We start from the raw sequence: 14,997 nt of genomic DNA, 5'->3' as shown, positions 1-14,997 counted from the left end.
CGATTCCCCTTTAGGTTCAGGGTGAAAGGCGTGGTCGGTGGGCTTGAGTGAGCCGTGGCCAGTGGGCTTGACTGAGGAACCACCGGCAGACTTGACTGAGAGAGGAGCCGCTGGAGAGAGCCGCGGCCGGCAGGCTTGACAGCAGAGATTCCGGCAAGCGTGAGCGAGTGGTGGCCCGCAAACTTGACTTTGGAGCGGCCGGTGGGCTGGAGAGAGCCGTGGCCAGCAGGCTTGACGGCGGGCTGGTTCTGGCTCGGGCCCTGACACTCCCCAGACACCGGTAGATCGCTTCCCTCCAGCATAGTCCCTTGGTGTCTGGGAGGTCCATTGGGTGATGGTAGTTGGCCCCGAGCCAGAACAGAGAATTGATGGTGGCGTCATCCAATGCCGTCGCCGCGGCGAGCCCGCAGAATTCCCAGGCGTACTCGAAGAAGGGGAGATCTCTGCGGGGTAAGGCGGAGAAACAAGCGGCAATTTCCATGATCGCGGGGGGAAAACCAGGGAAAACAAAAGACTTTCAAACTAATACAAACCGGGGAGAAGGAGCGCCGCTTACTGTTTTGGTCCGGTATTCTGTCACGTGTGCATACTGTGAAGGAGCAAGGAGACGAAGGAGAATCATCACAGACTTTATTTAACATTCAAAGAAAACCACACGTAGGACACAGGGATAGACGATCACAACCGGACAGAGAACTCAAAACAGGAAACACCTTAAATACACAAGACATGACGAGGGGAAGACGAGAAACACCTGGGATCAATAAATATAATAGGAACAGGAAACATGAAGGACCAAATATGGGCATGGACATAACCTGGAGCATGTGGGGGAGCAAAACACACATGAAACACGGAACAGAGTCTGACAACTGGACTGAAGCAACTTAGATTTATTTGACTGTCTAATTGTTTTTTTTTTTTTGAAAAATCATATGAAAATGTATCAAATATGATCATCAGGTTTTTTAGGATTTGAGGATATGTTCATCTCTCAGTCATCATTGTATTGCATTGCATTATGTTTTGCTGTCACAATAACAAAATATAGAGCTTTGATCATAAAATTAAGCACTTAAATATCATCTTACTAAGACATTATTGTGAGATTGACAGCTGATATTTACATGTATTTCATGCTGTTATAAAGATCTCATTTATTAAAAATCGCAAACTATGAGAATTTTATCTCACTTTTTGACCATATAAATATCAGTCTTTGCACCAAATTGAGTATGTTTTAGTTTGGGCCTTTGAATAAAATTGTAGTGTCTTTACTCCTAAAATATGTGCTCCATGTTCTCACTATTATTATGCAATATGCGACAAAAGCTTGATATATTAAATATAATACTAATAAAACACATATGCAAACTAGATTTTGTCTGAACTTTCAATAAATTGTTTCGCACTATTATTTCATATGTCAGGCTTTACAAGGATAAAGGCTTTGATTTTCAGGTGCATTATGGGTGATTGAATGTCTTCTGCTGATGTGACAATACTTTTTCTCAAATTATTTAAGATGGGAATAATCCTCTTGTAGATTTGTCTTAAATGCCTAGGATGTCTGAAAAGGAACATTTGTGTGTGTGTGTGTGTTTGTGTGTAGGCACTTTCGCACCACATAGTTCTTCTAGGAACTAGCCAGCAGGGTTGTTCCTCGAGAACCAATTTCTCCCTCTGGACGTTTTCCTGGTTGCATTCCCACCGGCAGCAGGAACTCTTTATTCACGGCATTTACAAACACCAATAACCAGTGAACGGAGGACGCTGTGATCGGAGCTGTTTTTGTTGTGTATTGTGGGTTTCGTGATAATGGAGATGTTATGTAAACACACAATTTACGCAATTAAAACGCATGAAAATCTGACTAAATCTCCTATGACAACTTGCAGTTTTATCATCAAGGTTGAGAAAAGAACACAACGCTGCAGACAACAGGTAAATACTGTTATCCCTGTTTTCCATGATTGTGGAGTAAATATATTTTTACATGGCTTTTAAAAAATGCCAGTGTTTCGTATGAGTTTGACCAATCAGCGTGCACTTGAAATTGTTTAGACCCTACTCTGAAGTAGGAGCTAATTTAGTCCTTCCAAATGGAGTTCCTAGAACTAAAACAATTCCTAGTTCCTGCGGTGCAAACATGACAAAAAATTGGAACTTCTGCCAATAGTTCTAGGAACTATGAAAAGGTTCCTTCGGTGCGAAAGTGCCTTATGTGTGGTCCTGGTAAACGCTATTGGGACAAAATGTCCCCACAAAGATGGCAATATCCAAAATCCTTGTCCTTGTGGGGACATTTTTTGGTCCCCATGAGGAAACAAGATTATAGCCTAAATCATAAATGAAGTTTTTTGAAAATCTAAAAATGCAGAAAGTTTTCTGTCAGGGGAAGGTTTAGGTGTAGGATAGGGCGATAGACAATACTGTTTGTACAGTATAAAAACCATTTCTCCTATAGAATGTCCCCATGAAACATGGAAACCAAACGTGTTTGTGTGTGTGTGTGTGTGTGTGTGTGTGTGTGTGAGGGAGAGAGAAAAACTGAGAGCAATTATAAGAAAGACCTCCAGTGAATGTGGCCCTTGAGCACAACTGTGTGTTAGTATGTATGTTCCCCTTCAGGAACTCGAGCTGTGTCGAAACGCTATGGGAACGGCTCCAGCGTGACCATGCTCTGAATCACATGAGTAATCATTCCAATGGATGGTCGAGACGTCACGGGTGGGGTGACGTAGCGATCAAGAAGCATAAAAGTATGTGCGGGGAAACCGGCGTCAGTTTTCTGTCATTTAGCAAGCGCTCTGTGTGTGTCAGTCTTATTTGGTGTTGTCTGTCCATTATCACTCTTTATTTTACCAATACGACTGTAGAAAAACATGCGGCGAGAGCGGGCAGCATCTCAGGCTGTGTGTTCTTCCCTGCCCGCGCTACATTTCGGGTGGGGATACACACAGTTTGTGTGTTGTCTGCTTGGGAGCAAAACATGCAAAGTCAGCTCTCGAGGGAGTCCCACATTGTGAGCGTCTGTTACTGTCTATGCTTTGCTCTCCAAGGGCTCTCTTTGAGGAGGGAGTCATCATCGGCGTTTCTCGCTGCGCCGGCCCCGCTTTTGCCGAGGGGGCGCGGCGGCTGTGCTCGTGGGGTTTGCATATGGATCCGGTGGAGGGATATAGATGGGTGAATCCCTATCTTCTTCCTCACCCACCAGATCCAGCGCCCACTCTCGGGGTTCGGAAGCCTGTCTTCCTCCAAGGAGGTTGATATGGAGGGCGTCGATGAGCTCGCCAGTTGCACAATCATCAGTTACTCAAACATTATGTCTATATTATTATGAGCAGCATTTACTGAGGAGCGGAGCTCGCGCAGTCAGCTCTCGGAAATAAGGGACTGATTGTGCTTCTCCCCGTTGAACGCGCCACTCCCGCTGGGCACGCGCCGAGGAGTGTGTCCGTGCTTGCGAGCTCACGGTTTAGTCCCGCTGTTGCTGAGGCTGTTTTGCTGGGGGCAAAAGCTTACCAACACCGAGTTCTTCTTTTAGCCGTGCACTCTCATCCCACACTTTCACGACTCAACCACATAGACGATTGGTTGATATTAGCTCAATCAGAGTGGATGGCGGATACATCTCTCACTGGTTGGGAGCGGTCATGAGTGGCCGCTCAGACCGTGGCCTGTGGAGCGTCTGCCATTTCACGTGGCGCATGAGCTGGCCGTGATTCTAGCTTTGAAATACTTCCTCCCAGGCCAAGAGATCGCTATGTGTTGGTGCGCACCGACAACACAGCAGTGGTCTCTTATATATGTGGGGGCAGACATCTTGTCGAGGCAGGGGCTGAGGCCCGGGGAATAGATGCCTCACCCCGAGGGGTGAAGCAGACTTGGAGAGTCTTTGGCCAGGCTCAGGTAGACTTGTTTGCGACTCAGATGATATTGCACGGTCCCCTCTTGTTCTCTCACTGACTCATCCAGCTCCACTGGGGATTTGAGCCATTGGCCTTCGGGATGGCGGGCCCCACCTACTTTAGCCACTCCTGGCTCCCTTTTCTCTCCCCTTAGTTGTGCTCTTCCACACTAGGCAGGGATTTGCAAGTCTGGCGGTGTGGGCATTCTCGTTCCCGTAGAAGTTTCGACGCAGCTCGAGTTCCTGGAGGGGAACGTCTCCAGGTTACGCATGTAACCATGGTTCCCCGAAGTGAACGAGACGCTGCATCTCAGTGCTTGCCAGTGCTTGCTTCACTCCTAGAAGCTGACGGCAGTTTCACCGCACGTGCTTTTATGATTCCTGGTCGCTACGTCACCCCGCCCGTGACGTCTCGCCCATCCAACTGATTACACATGTGATTCAGAGCGTGGTCACCCTGGAGACCCATAGCGTTTCGATGCAGCGTCTCATTCCCTTCGAGGGAACCATGGTTACATACGTAACGTGGAGACATTAATCCAGCACTGAATCAGTTGGTGACGGGTTGATAGCACTGCAAACCCTTGGCCTTAACACAGCTAATACCCCTCCTTTTGCCTTTTTTCTTTCTCTCTTTATTCAGTTTTCATCTTTCAATCACCCATTTCCATTTAAAGTTGAAGTGTTTAAAACATCTAAATAACCCCATCAGGTAGATGATTCTGTAGGTTTCATTGGTCTTGTCAGTCAAAGATATATGAATGCTGAAACTCCTAACACTAAACATAATGTTCAGTGGATCATTTGTGATTTTTCTTAAGTTTGAACTTTTCTTAACAGATGACTAGATGATTAAGTTGGCCAGTGAAATTGCTGCAAGGAGGGGTTTCTGCTTAATTTGGTTTGCTAAAATATACATATACATATATATATATATATATATATATATATATATAAGATGTGTAAGTTGGATTCAGGATTGATTGACCAATGGCAAATGGGCATAGTGTGTTGAGAAACCTGAAAAAATATATATTTTCTTCCAAATAATAATGCATTGAAAAAAAATACTTTGAACCAACTTGGATTTTTTTTTTTTATATTATAAAATTTTATATTAATCAAAAATATCTCTTTTCCCAAAGACAAAAACAATCATAAAAAGTAAAAAGATATTATAAAGGTATTATTATATTTATCATAAATTCCATACTTAATATATTTTCTATAGACATGAGCCAAAATGTTACTTAATGTAGGTCAATATAAGACATAAATTAGCTATAATATGAAAGTAGAGTTTTCACTTAAGATAAAACTAACATTTTGTTAGTCATCGTTTCATTTGGTTTACTTACTATACAGTAAATAAAGACGATTATTAAAATATATAATATAATAAAATGCTTATTGTGGTGTCTTTTTTTAAATATGCATAATATTTTCTGCTATGTACTAATAAAAAAAATAAATAAAAACCACAATAATTTCTGCAGTAAGTATATGTTCTTTAATATTTAAACAGAGGTTCATATAGGAAACCATTTTAATTAATATTATTAGACCAATATAAAAATGCACTTTAATTAAATGGCGCAGTCATTTCACTTTTTTCAGTATGTTTGTAGGCTTTGAATTATCTTCATTTGTAGGCTTTTCTCTGTCATTAATGTCATTAATGCTGATTAATTTAATTAATTAATGGGCATATAATGCAGTTCATTTGATTACATTTTTAATCAGTAGATTTTATAATTAGATTTATTAAAATACACTAAAACATGAGTAAAACTACCAGAATGAATTCGCATATCAATTTAAATCATTCAAAGTATGTTAATTACAAATTTGCTCTTGAGGATTAGGCTTAGGGTTAGTAATGTAATTTAGCTGTAACCACTGGTACAGTACATTGCAAGGCTAAAACCACTTTGGGTTTTGGATAGACTTGTTCTGGTGTTTAGCCAATCACCTTAGACTCGCATTTACTCTACACTAGGGATGCACCGATGTATCGGCCGCCGATATTTATCGGCCGATTTTTCCTCAATTTACAACAAAAGACAAAAGATTGCACATTATTCTTGACTAAATAACTTTTGTAACTTAGTAAAGGAGATCTCATACATATTTAAACTTACAAAAATTATTAAAATGTATACAAAAACAAATTAGAAGATTAATCATTATAAAGTCTGTTACAATAAAGAAGGATTAATATGTATTTAATTTATACAGTGAAGTGTTATTTTACATTTGTTTACTTTATTTCCATACCTGAAAACTGTTAAACCTACCTAAAAAGCACTGTTTATTTAATATGTATCTTTGTTCTGTTGTATTTATGTAGGCCTGCTGAATGTTAAATGGATCCAATCCATGTTCATTAGAAATTATTTGATGCTGCAGCAATAAAACTGCTAGTTATAATTTAATGCAGGTGTTTTTGAACTTTGCTGATTTAAAACATGATCAAAATACTATCTATTTTGATGCCAAAATTTCAAATAAGAGAGGAAGTGACAAATATCGGTATCGGAATCAGCCAATAAGTGATTGTTAAAATCGGTATCGCTATCGGCCCCAAAAAATCCTATCAGTGCATCCCTACTCTACACTTCTAAACACTGTTATGTCTGTGCAGGTGTTGCAGATGTACCTGCCGTTCTGTGGCATCGCCATCTCAAACGCCCAGCTCTTTGCTGCCTCCAGGAAAGAGTACGACAGGAGCAGGGTAAGAACACACTTACTTCAGCACTTCATTAAAACCGTATTATATCTCTGCTCCCCTACTACTGTAACAAGACAGCGCTGTGCATGCGTGTGTGTGTGTGCGCTATAAATGTCATGTGGGTGTTTATTACATAGTACGTGTGTATCTGTCTATTGATCTTTTGCTTCCTACACACTCTGTTCCTGCATCGAGAGGTTTTGAATCAAGAAGAGATGTGTGTGTGTGTGACTGGGGAAGCATAAATCTGAGTTGTGGCGTCTTTACAGCGTCATCAACACATTTTAAATATCGATCACAGAGGAACATAATGCCAGAAAACAAGAATGAAGTAGAGAGAGAGAGAATGAAAAAGATGAAAGCAGAAAGTGAGGGACCTCAAGTGATCATTCAGTGTATGCACTGTTTGCTGGGAGTGATTTTAATGATGCTTGCTCTGTTATCATGTGTGAAGTTGGAGAACCACTGTTGGCATCAAGCCATCAACATAATTCATAGTAGAGGGAGTTCACTAAGAATGAATGGTGCCTGCTGATAGAGTAGGTCATTTGCACGCACTTGATGTTTTAGCAGCCAGTTCACTAAAGGAATTATGCAAATCAGGCATAACAGCGCAAAGAGATCCAGGAAATTAAGGCTGAATTCATCTTACACATCTTGATAAAAAGATAACAATTTAACAATTTTTAAAAAAAAAAGTAAAACTTACTTTATTGCAAAGTGCACTTTTTAAAAGTTAAAAACCTTTTAATTATCTTTAAGTTGATTTTTTAATATACTTTAAGATTTTAAGTACACTACAAGTGCACATTCAGTGCAATTAAGCACACTGCATTTTTAAGGGTTTGCCCATTTATACTGCTCTTTTCCATAATTTGCTCATTATTTAATTAATTACTGCTGCCACAATCAATAGAAAAATACCCCCAAATCCCTTTTAAACTAAATTTTTCTGCAAGCCTTTAAGTGATTTTAAGTCATTTATGAAGTTTGAAAGCTTCTGTCTCTATTAATTACAACTGCATGGGGGAAAAGCATGTATATTTAAGAAAGAAAATAAAATGGGTTTGAAATGAAATTAGGGTGAGAATATGTTGACAGATTTTATGAATTGTCTCTATGAACATGCAGTCGACCTGATACTGGCCATAGAAAAATAAACTACTCTAATTCCTGCTTTAGGGCCCTTGCAGAAACACACCGAATGCCATGCGTATTTGTGAATGGATTGACGCATTAATTGTACTTTTATTTGCGTTGCATTTATATACTTTGATTAAGTGTGTTTCTCTGTTTGTGTCCATGTGTGTAGGCTCTTCTGGAGGTTGTGAACGATTTGTTCGAGGAGCAGACCGATTTGGAGAAGATCGTGAGGAAGATCATGCATCGAGCTCAGACGCTGCTGAAGTGTGAACGCTGCTCCGTCCAGCTGCTGGAGGACATCGAATCTCCGGTGCGATCTGATCCTCTTCCTCCCCGTCCCCTGCCTGCCGCATCCCTCTAATCCTGCTCGCTTTAATGTCTCCTGCAGGTGGTGAAGTTCACCAAGTCCTTTGAGCTTCTGTCACCCAAGTGCAGCGCTGACATGGAGAACAGGTGCGACTAACGGCAGGTTAAACACACACACACTTGCGGAAAAAGTCTATGCATTAACACACTCTTTCACACAAACATACCTCTACTTTATATAACCTCAGAGAGGAGTTGAGACCCGGCAGCGCTGCTAGCGCTAATGAGGCCATTTCAGAGTGGCAGCGTTTGTTTGCTGTTAACTGCAGCAGGTGGCATGTGCTGATGTGTTGCCCCCACAGTGACTACTGTTTCTCTGCTACGACCTCTCATACACACGCACAGCTTGATAGAGATATGTCAGTCTCAGTGCCAGCAGGAGTGTTTGCTTGTGGCATGTGTGTGTGTGTGTGTGTGATTCTTTGTGTTTGAGCATTTTTAAAGGTGTCACACCCACAGCACAAAGTGCATCTCCATATGATGCAACCTAAAGATATTTATGAAGCAGTAATTAGCTCATTAGAGGCTGCTGTGTATTTTAATGTTCAGTGTAAGATGGCCATTTGAATACCACTTTTTGGATGTTGTGAACCACTGTGTGCTGAATTTAATAGGAGTATTTTGGAGTTGTAGTTGGCAATTTGTGTATAGTTGGTTGTAGAAGACTATTTGCAGGGCTTAAAGTTCTCCGGCACCGTGCCGGATCTCCGGCATGCAGCGTTTGGCTGCGGAAAAAATAATCCTACATTTAAAAAAAACTTGTTGATATCACTTTCAAGTCCATGAGTTAGCCTACCAATGGTGTGAGAGGAGCACAGCTTTCACTCTCAACCAAACTAACATTACTAGCCAGTCAGAATGTTTTGCTCTTATAAACACGTGACGCGCATAATAGTATCCAACTGCAGAGTCGCAGCCCTGATGAATGGAGAAGCACTACACGTTGAAAAAGCTGCAAGGCGCAATGTTCAAAGATGTCCATCTAGTGCATATTTACATAGAAAAACGAATTAAAAAGCAGCGGAGCTTTGTAAACAGCTCAGAGTAATCACGTCATCTCCATAAGAACGATATGATTGCCAGAACAAATTTACCGGGATTTTTAAAAAGGTCCTGTTCTCACATGATATCTTAATGGTAACTTACCGGTAATTTACCAGTAAAGACTGTATGTGTGAACGGGGCTAAACTCTTCCTCTGTATATGCTGTGAGTTTGAATTGCTTAATGTTCATCTGGAAAAACAGTGTGCATTATCTCACTAGATTTGTAACATAAATCATTTATAAACCTTTGCCAACACAGGAGAATACATCATATTTCTAAATATGCCATTTATTGTACATCGCGATTTCAAAATAAAAGTTTCTGAGTTTGCATGTGACCAAATATTAAAATTAAATGGATTTAAAGTCCCCCTGTAGTCCAATATTTTATCCCTTAAAACTAATCTTTGATCATCAAAATTACATATTTAAATGTTTTTTCTTGTGAAAATAATTTTCTCATGCCTTAAAATAGCTTGAATGTAACTCTACACCCTTGCCTCATTTACTATACGTGAATCTATGAATATGCAAATTAGCCCCGCCTCCACTCAGTCACACCAGCCAGCGCCTCCAGATCCACTGAACTGTAGTAACTGCAAAACAATGGCATACACGGATACTGACTGATAAAACTATGTTTTTACTAGCGGACAACTACAGTGAATACTGTAACATTTGTTAAAGTTACTTACTTGACAATGTTGTGTCCTCAAAATGCATTGAAGACTCGAATACAGCTGTTTGTGATTGTTAATTCACGCCCGCGAGCATACATACCCGCGTGAAGTGCAAACGCAGCTGCGGGAGAGGTGCATCTGACTCCGGGCTACTTTTACACTGTTGCCACAGGTTATAATGCTAGTTAGTGGTTCTAAATTCACATTAAACCACAGCTTCATGGGTTTTTTGCTCTGGTTTATTTTTGGTTTTGTGCTGGTATTGGTATATTTTGCATGCTAGTGATAGGAATCGATCCCTTGACGTGATTGGTTATTGGTTTGTGACGTAGCAAACCTAGGGCTGTTTCAAACCACATTTCTGGGTCAGCCTTTGGGAAACTACAGTTTTAAGGAGAAAATACTCAGCAATGGTGTTGATTAATAGATTGGCACATGGTTTGTCTAAAAGCATATTAAAAACATCACATAGACAAATAAACAACATAAAAAACTAGATTTTCACTACAGGGGGACTTTAAACATTGTTTAATCACGCTGTAAAGTGAAACGTCACCAGGCTGTTGACGCACTCTACAGGTATTTGTTATAATACATAATGTACTTAAGTTGGTTATTTTCATATTATGTATAGGCATATTACATTATGTGTTTTAACAGTGTTGTTCAATAAAACCATGTAATTACTTGGTTTTGATACTTTATTTGAGCCAAGTATTATTGCCTCATCGTTAGTTTATATATAAATAGTCATACTAAAGCCTGGTTTTCACTTAGGTCTGTTTGTGTTACTAAAAAATATCAGATTACTCAATTGTCAAAATAATCATTAGTTACAGCCCTAGATTAGTTAAAATATTTAAAAATACAACTGCATTGTTTTATTTTTTGAAATGAAAAGAAAACTATTTTATTGAAAATTTCTTAAAAATAGTATTAAAACATTGTCTCATTCTAGTGAACCAAGTTTCTGTATTTTGTCTCATCTCATGAGCTAAGTGTATTGTCACACCCCTAGTGTCGATAAGCAGTGAGCAGTGAAGCAGGAATTTTCCAAGTGTATGTTATAGCTTTCATTCTTCAGGTCAACCATATATTCATGAAAAAAAATCAGTTTGAATAAGGAAAGCAATAACTTTGCCGTAGTATCCTTTCAAATGTTAAATTTGCCACAGTCATTGCATGCTTTCCCCTGTGTTTAGTGTATTTCCAGTGTAGGATGAATGTCACCCTTGTGAAAAAGAAGTGCACTTAATAGTATTGAATGTGCATTTGTAGTGTACTTCAAATCTTAAACGTAAGTAATTTTAATAAATTAAAATGCCACTTACTGTAAGTGTACTTAAAGTAGTACTATTTCGTGACATAACATTTCATGTTTTTTAACACTTAAAGGCACAACATGTAATTTTCACCACTAGAGGGCGGGTATTCAAAATAAACAAATAGACAAAGGCGTAGTTTGATGACGCAGTGACTGAGTGTGGAATCATGGTAGTTGTGGTGTTCATCCCCACAGCCGATGCAATCTGACGGGACTCGGGCAATTAAAAATGAGTTAAAATTGCTTATTTCTCTGGATTTAAACATTCTTCGAAACATTTGGGATACTGTAAGTACGCAAGTCAGCAAAATATATAACTGTTCTAGTGGTTTTTTGATATTTTAATAAAAAAATCTTACATATTGTGCCTTTAAGTACATGTTTAAAAAGGGCATTTTCTAAAAATATCAAAATAAAAGTTTTACTTTTAAAATCATTTTATTTTAAACCATTTTATTTATCTTTTATCGTTTTTCTAAGAAGTACACTTATTTTCATGCGTTATGTAACATACTAATGCACATGTAAAGTCTACAAGTGTTATTTGATATTACATTTAAAGGTAGTATATACTTTAAATGTACTAAATTGCAACTTTATCTTTACCAATGTGTAATTAAAATATAATTATATAAATATATAAATTATAATTTTCAATGCTTGACACAAGAGAATCAATATAAATAACATTGAGGTGAATTGTAGTTTATAAAAAATGTTTGTCAGCATATTTGGTAGTACTCTATAATCATATTAAAAAAAAAAAATGAATTATACAGACATACATAAGTCCTACTTAAGTGGGTTGAAATTTTTTTTTAATTGCATTTAATATGAATTTAAACTATAATATATTTTCATTTAAATGTAATTGACATGCAAACATATATCTGGAAACATTAAATTCAGTTTGCGAGTGAATCACCATACTCACCTTCAAGTTGTTCCAAACCTGTATGAGTTTCGTTCTTCTATTGAACATAAAAGATTTTGAATAATGTGGATAACCACACTGTTGCTGGTAGCCATTGATTTCTATAATATGGGGAAAAATAGTATGGAAATCAATGGCTACCAGCAAATGTTTGGTCACCAATATTCCCTTAAAATATATTTTTTTCAGTTCAGCAGAATGTTTAAACAACATAGTTTCATACAGCATGAGGGTGAGTACTGAGGGTATTGTGGAAAATGGAGACAGAAATCAGGAATGTGGTTGGCAGCCACTAGTCTAAAGTTTACTTTTTAACAAGGGGTGTATCTGTGATGTTTGTGCTTGTGGTGCATTTATGTGTTAGTTTGTGTACAGTGCTAGTCGGTCCATACAGTATAAGCTGCAAATCCTCTGCATACCCAAGCCATTTGAGAGAAAGAGTTAATTAATATTAACATTACTATATATTCCCTTTTCATTTGAGGTGTAGCATAAAGCTCACATAATAAGATGTTGGGAGTAAGTATGAGACACAACTCTAAAATGTGTTTAAATGTGTTATTAACAACGAATTGTTCAGTTCGGTTCAGTACATGCTTTGTAGAATTTCTAAAAATGCTAATGCACTCGTGCACAATGTTTTGGTGTTGTAGTTTATGCATACAGTGTTTTGAGGGGTTGTGATTAAAGGCAAAGACTATAGAATACCTAAGACGTGTCTCTCGAATAGTTTTGAATGGGGAAAAATGGCCGCTCAATCGCAGGAAGCCCCGCCTTCTGAATAAAAGAGCCAATCGCGAATTGGTAAAGTCAGCGCGTCACTGCAGCTGCCGTTAGAAGTCCCGGTTGCTATAGAAATAGTCAGCGTTTTGAGACGTGCGCTTAGGACTGCACATGCGCACTGGCTGATCTTAGCCTGAAAAATAAGCTTTTTATAACGCTATTTGTGGAAAAGAAACACAGTTGTTGTCAGATTTCTTTGGTGATTTCAAATATGAAATTTAATCGTAAGCTTAGTAAACAGTTTTGGAGAACTCGATGTTTCCCCATTCAAAGAGATAGGAGTTGCGCTTGCATGCCCGAGAGGCGTTTCAAAGATGGCCGCCGAGTGACATGACTTTGTTAAAGGTCAGTGCTGTAGGGTCACGTGTGTAGTAGCTCAGGGTTATGATGTTGTAGTTTGTGTGTGGTGTATTTAGTGGCAGTGCTGTAGGGTGTGCAGTAGGTCAGGGTTATTGTGTGATATCTGTTATCTGCAGCCCACACTCAGCGCTCCAGTATGTCCAGTACTCAGCACTAGTGGAGTCTCAAAACCCTGAGCTCAGCTCTTACAACAGCACACACCACAACAGTACATTACTGCAGACACAAACACACAGCTGCAGATCTGCAAGCACACAGCCATTGAGGAGCCTAGGAATAAGAGCAAACATGTTCCTTTGTGCAAGATAGGTCTGTTGTTCGTGACTGTTTTGTGTAGCCAATGACGACGAAGCGCACAGGTTTGGAGATCTCAGTTGCCATATGGGAGCTTTCACACTACAATGTGTGTTCAGTCACACATATCATCTCATTCTCTGCATCTGTCTAATGTTCCAGCGGAGGTCTGTCTGGGGAGATCACACACCATCACCATGTGAACGCATGCATCGCTCAGCCCACCCTCACCATCTGAGCAACAAAGCATCACATGCAGTCACTTTACAACTAGCTAAAGTGCTCTGAGATATTAAAACCACAATTATTTTCAAAATCAGCTCTCTACTGCGAGTAAATCACATGCATATGCCAATACATTTTGCGGTAGGTGACGTAATAATGTCTGTTAGCCATTGGCTGATAAATTGTTAGATTTCACTTGCCAGTGTTAAGTTCAAGGCTTTTTTTCTTGTCAAAATAACTGGAGAACATTTTATATAGAACTATGGAATTATGTACAGACATGATGTTTACAGATTTTTATCTACAAGTTCGAGATGAGGTTGAGGTTATTAGCTTGCTTATCTGTGTTGCATGACCTGCTTTCTGGAACACATCCTTGGTGTTGTATGCATGATGGCACAGTGTGTTGTCTTCTCTTTTCTTCATTAGTGCTGTTTAAAATGCCATGGCTGTCTAACCATTTGAGATATTTGACCTCCTTCATAGCTCTATAAAGTCGACTATTCTGCATAAAATTCAAATGGGTCAGATATGATATATGCATATATGATTTGCTCTGCGCTGTCCTGTCTCTGGAGCACACGTATGTACAATGCGGTGCTTCACCTGACCCAAAACCAGCTTTCACAGGCAAGCATTCACACCCCTGTGTAAAATAAGTGCACTTTATTGTATTGAATGTGCATTTGTAGTGAATTTCAATTCTCAAAAGTATTTGAAAAAACTTTACTTGCTGATGATAATATAATATTAATTAACTTAAAATGAATAGATCCATTAGTTCAGTACATATAAAGGCAAACATTTTTATAAGCTCATGCATGTGAATTTAGTTGGTAATCTAACCCATGATCTTGCTAACGCCATGCAGGAAAGAGCACAAAATAAATAAATAATTAAAACCAGACAGCTAGCAAATATTCATAAAATGTATTGTTTGGGTGCCAGTTTTCACTTACTGCACCCAAACAAACTGTTTACACTTGAATACACTCAAATTAACATTTGGGTGATAAAAGGACTAGTCTCAGTTTCACACTATTGCAGTAATATACATTTGAACTTTATAATTGAGGAACTAGTTGAAATTGTATTCTGTGGTAATGGACAGCATATTACAGAAAGAGTTGTATTTAACCCAGAATCTTCCTTTAAAAAGCATGATTAAAGATGAGAGAGACTTCTGCTCTGTTTAAAACCTT

General features: G+C 38.9%; 1 protein-coding gene across 1 annotated transcript in view; it reads left to right on the top strand.

The window, feature by feature from the left end:
- LOC107600733 (dual 3',5'-cyclic-AMP and -GMP phosphodiesterase 11A-like) overlaps nt 1-14,997 on the top strand; it is a 77,818-nt gene that overhangs the window by 30,680 nt on the left and 32,141 nt on the right. The window contains exons 3-5 of the mRNA XM_016292691.1: nt 6,555-6,644; nt 7,954-8,094; nt 8,173-8,237. Of these exons, the coding sequence (XP_016148177.1) occupies nt 6,555-6,644; nt 7,954-8,094; nt 8,173-8,237 (296 nt within the window). The remainder of the gene's footprint in view (nt 1-6,554; nt 6,645-7,953; nt 8,095-8,172; nt 8,238-14,997) is intronic.

The sequence above is a fragment of the Sinocyclocheilus grahami genome, unplaced genomic scaffold, assembly GCF_001515645.1.
Source record: "Sinocyclocheilus grahami isolate Dianchi unplaced genomic scaffold, SAMN03320097.WGS_v1.1 scaffold290.1, whole genome shotgun sequence".
Classification (NCBI taxonomy): Eukaryota; Metazoa; Chordata; class Actinopteri; order Cypriniformes; family Cyprinidae; genus Sinocyclocheilus; species Sinocyclocheilus grahami.
This window is presented reverse-complemented; position numbering and strand designations above follow the sequence as displayed.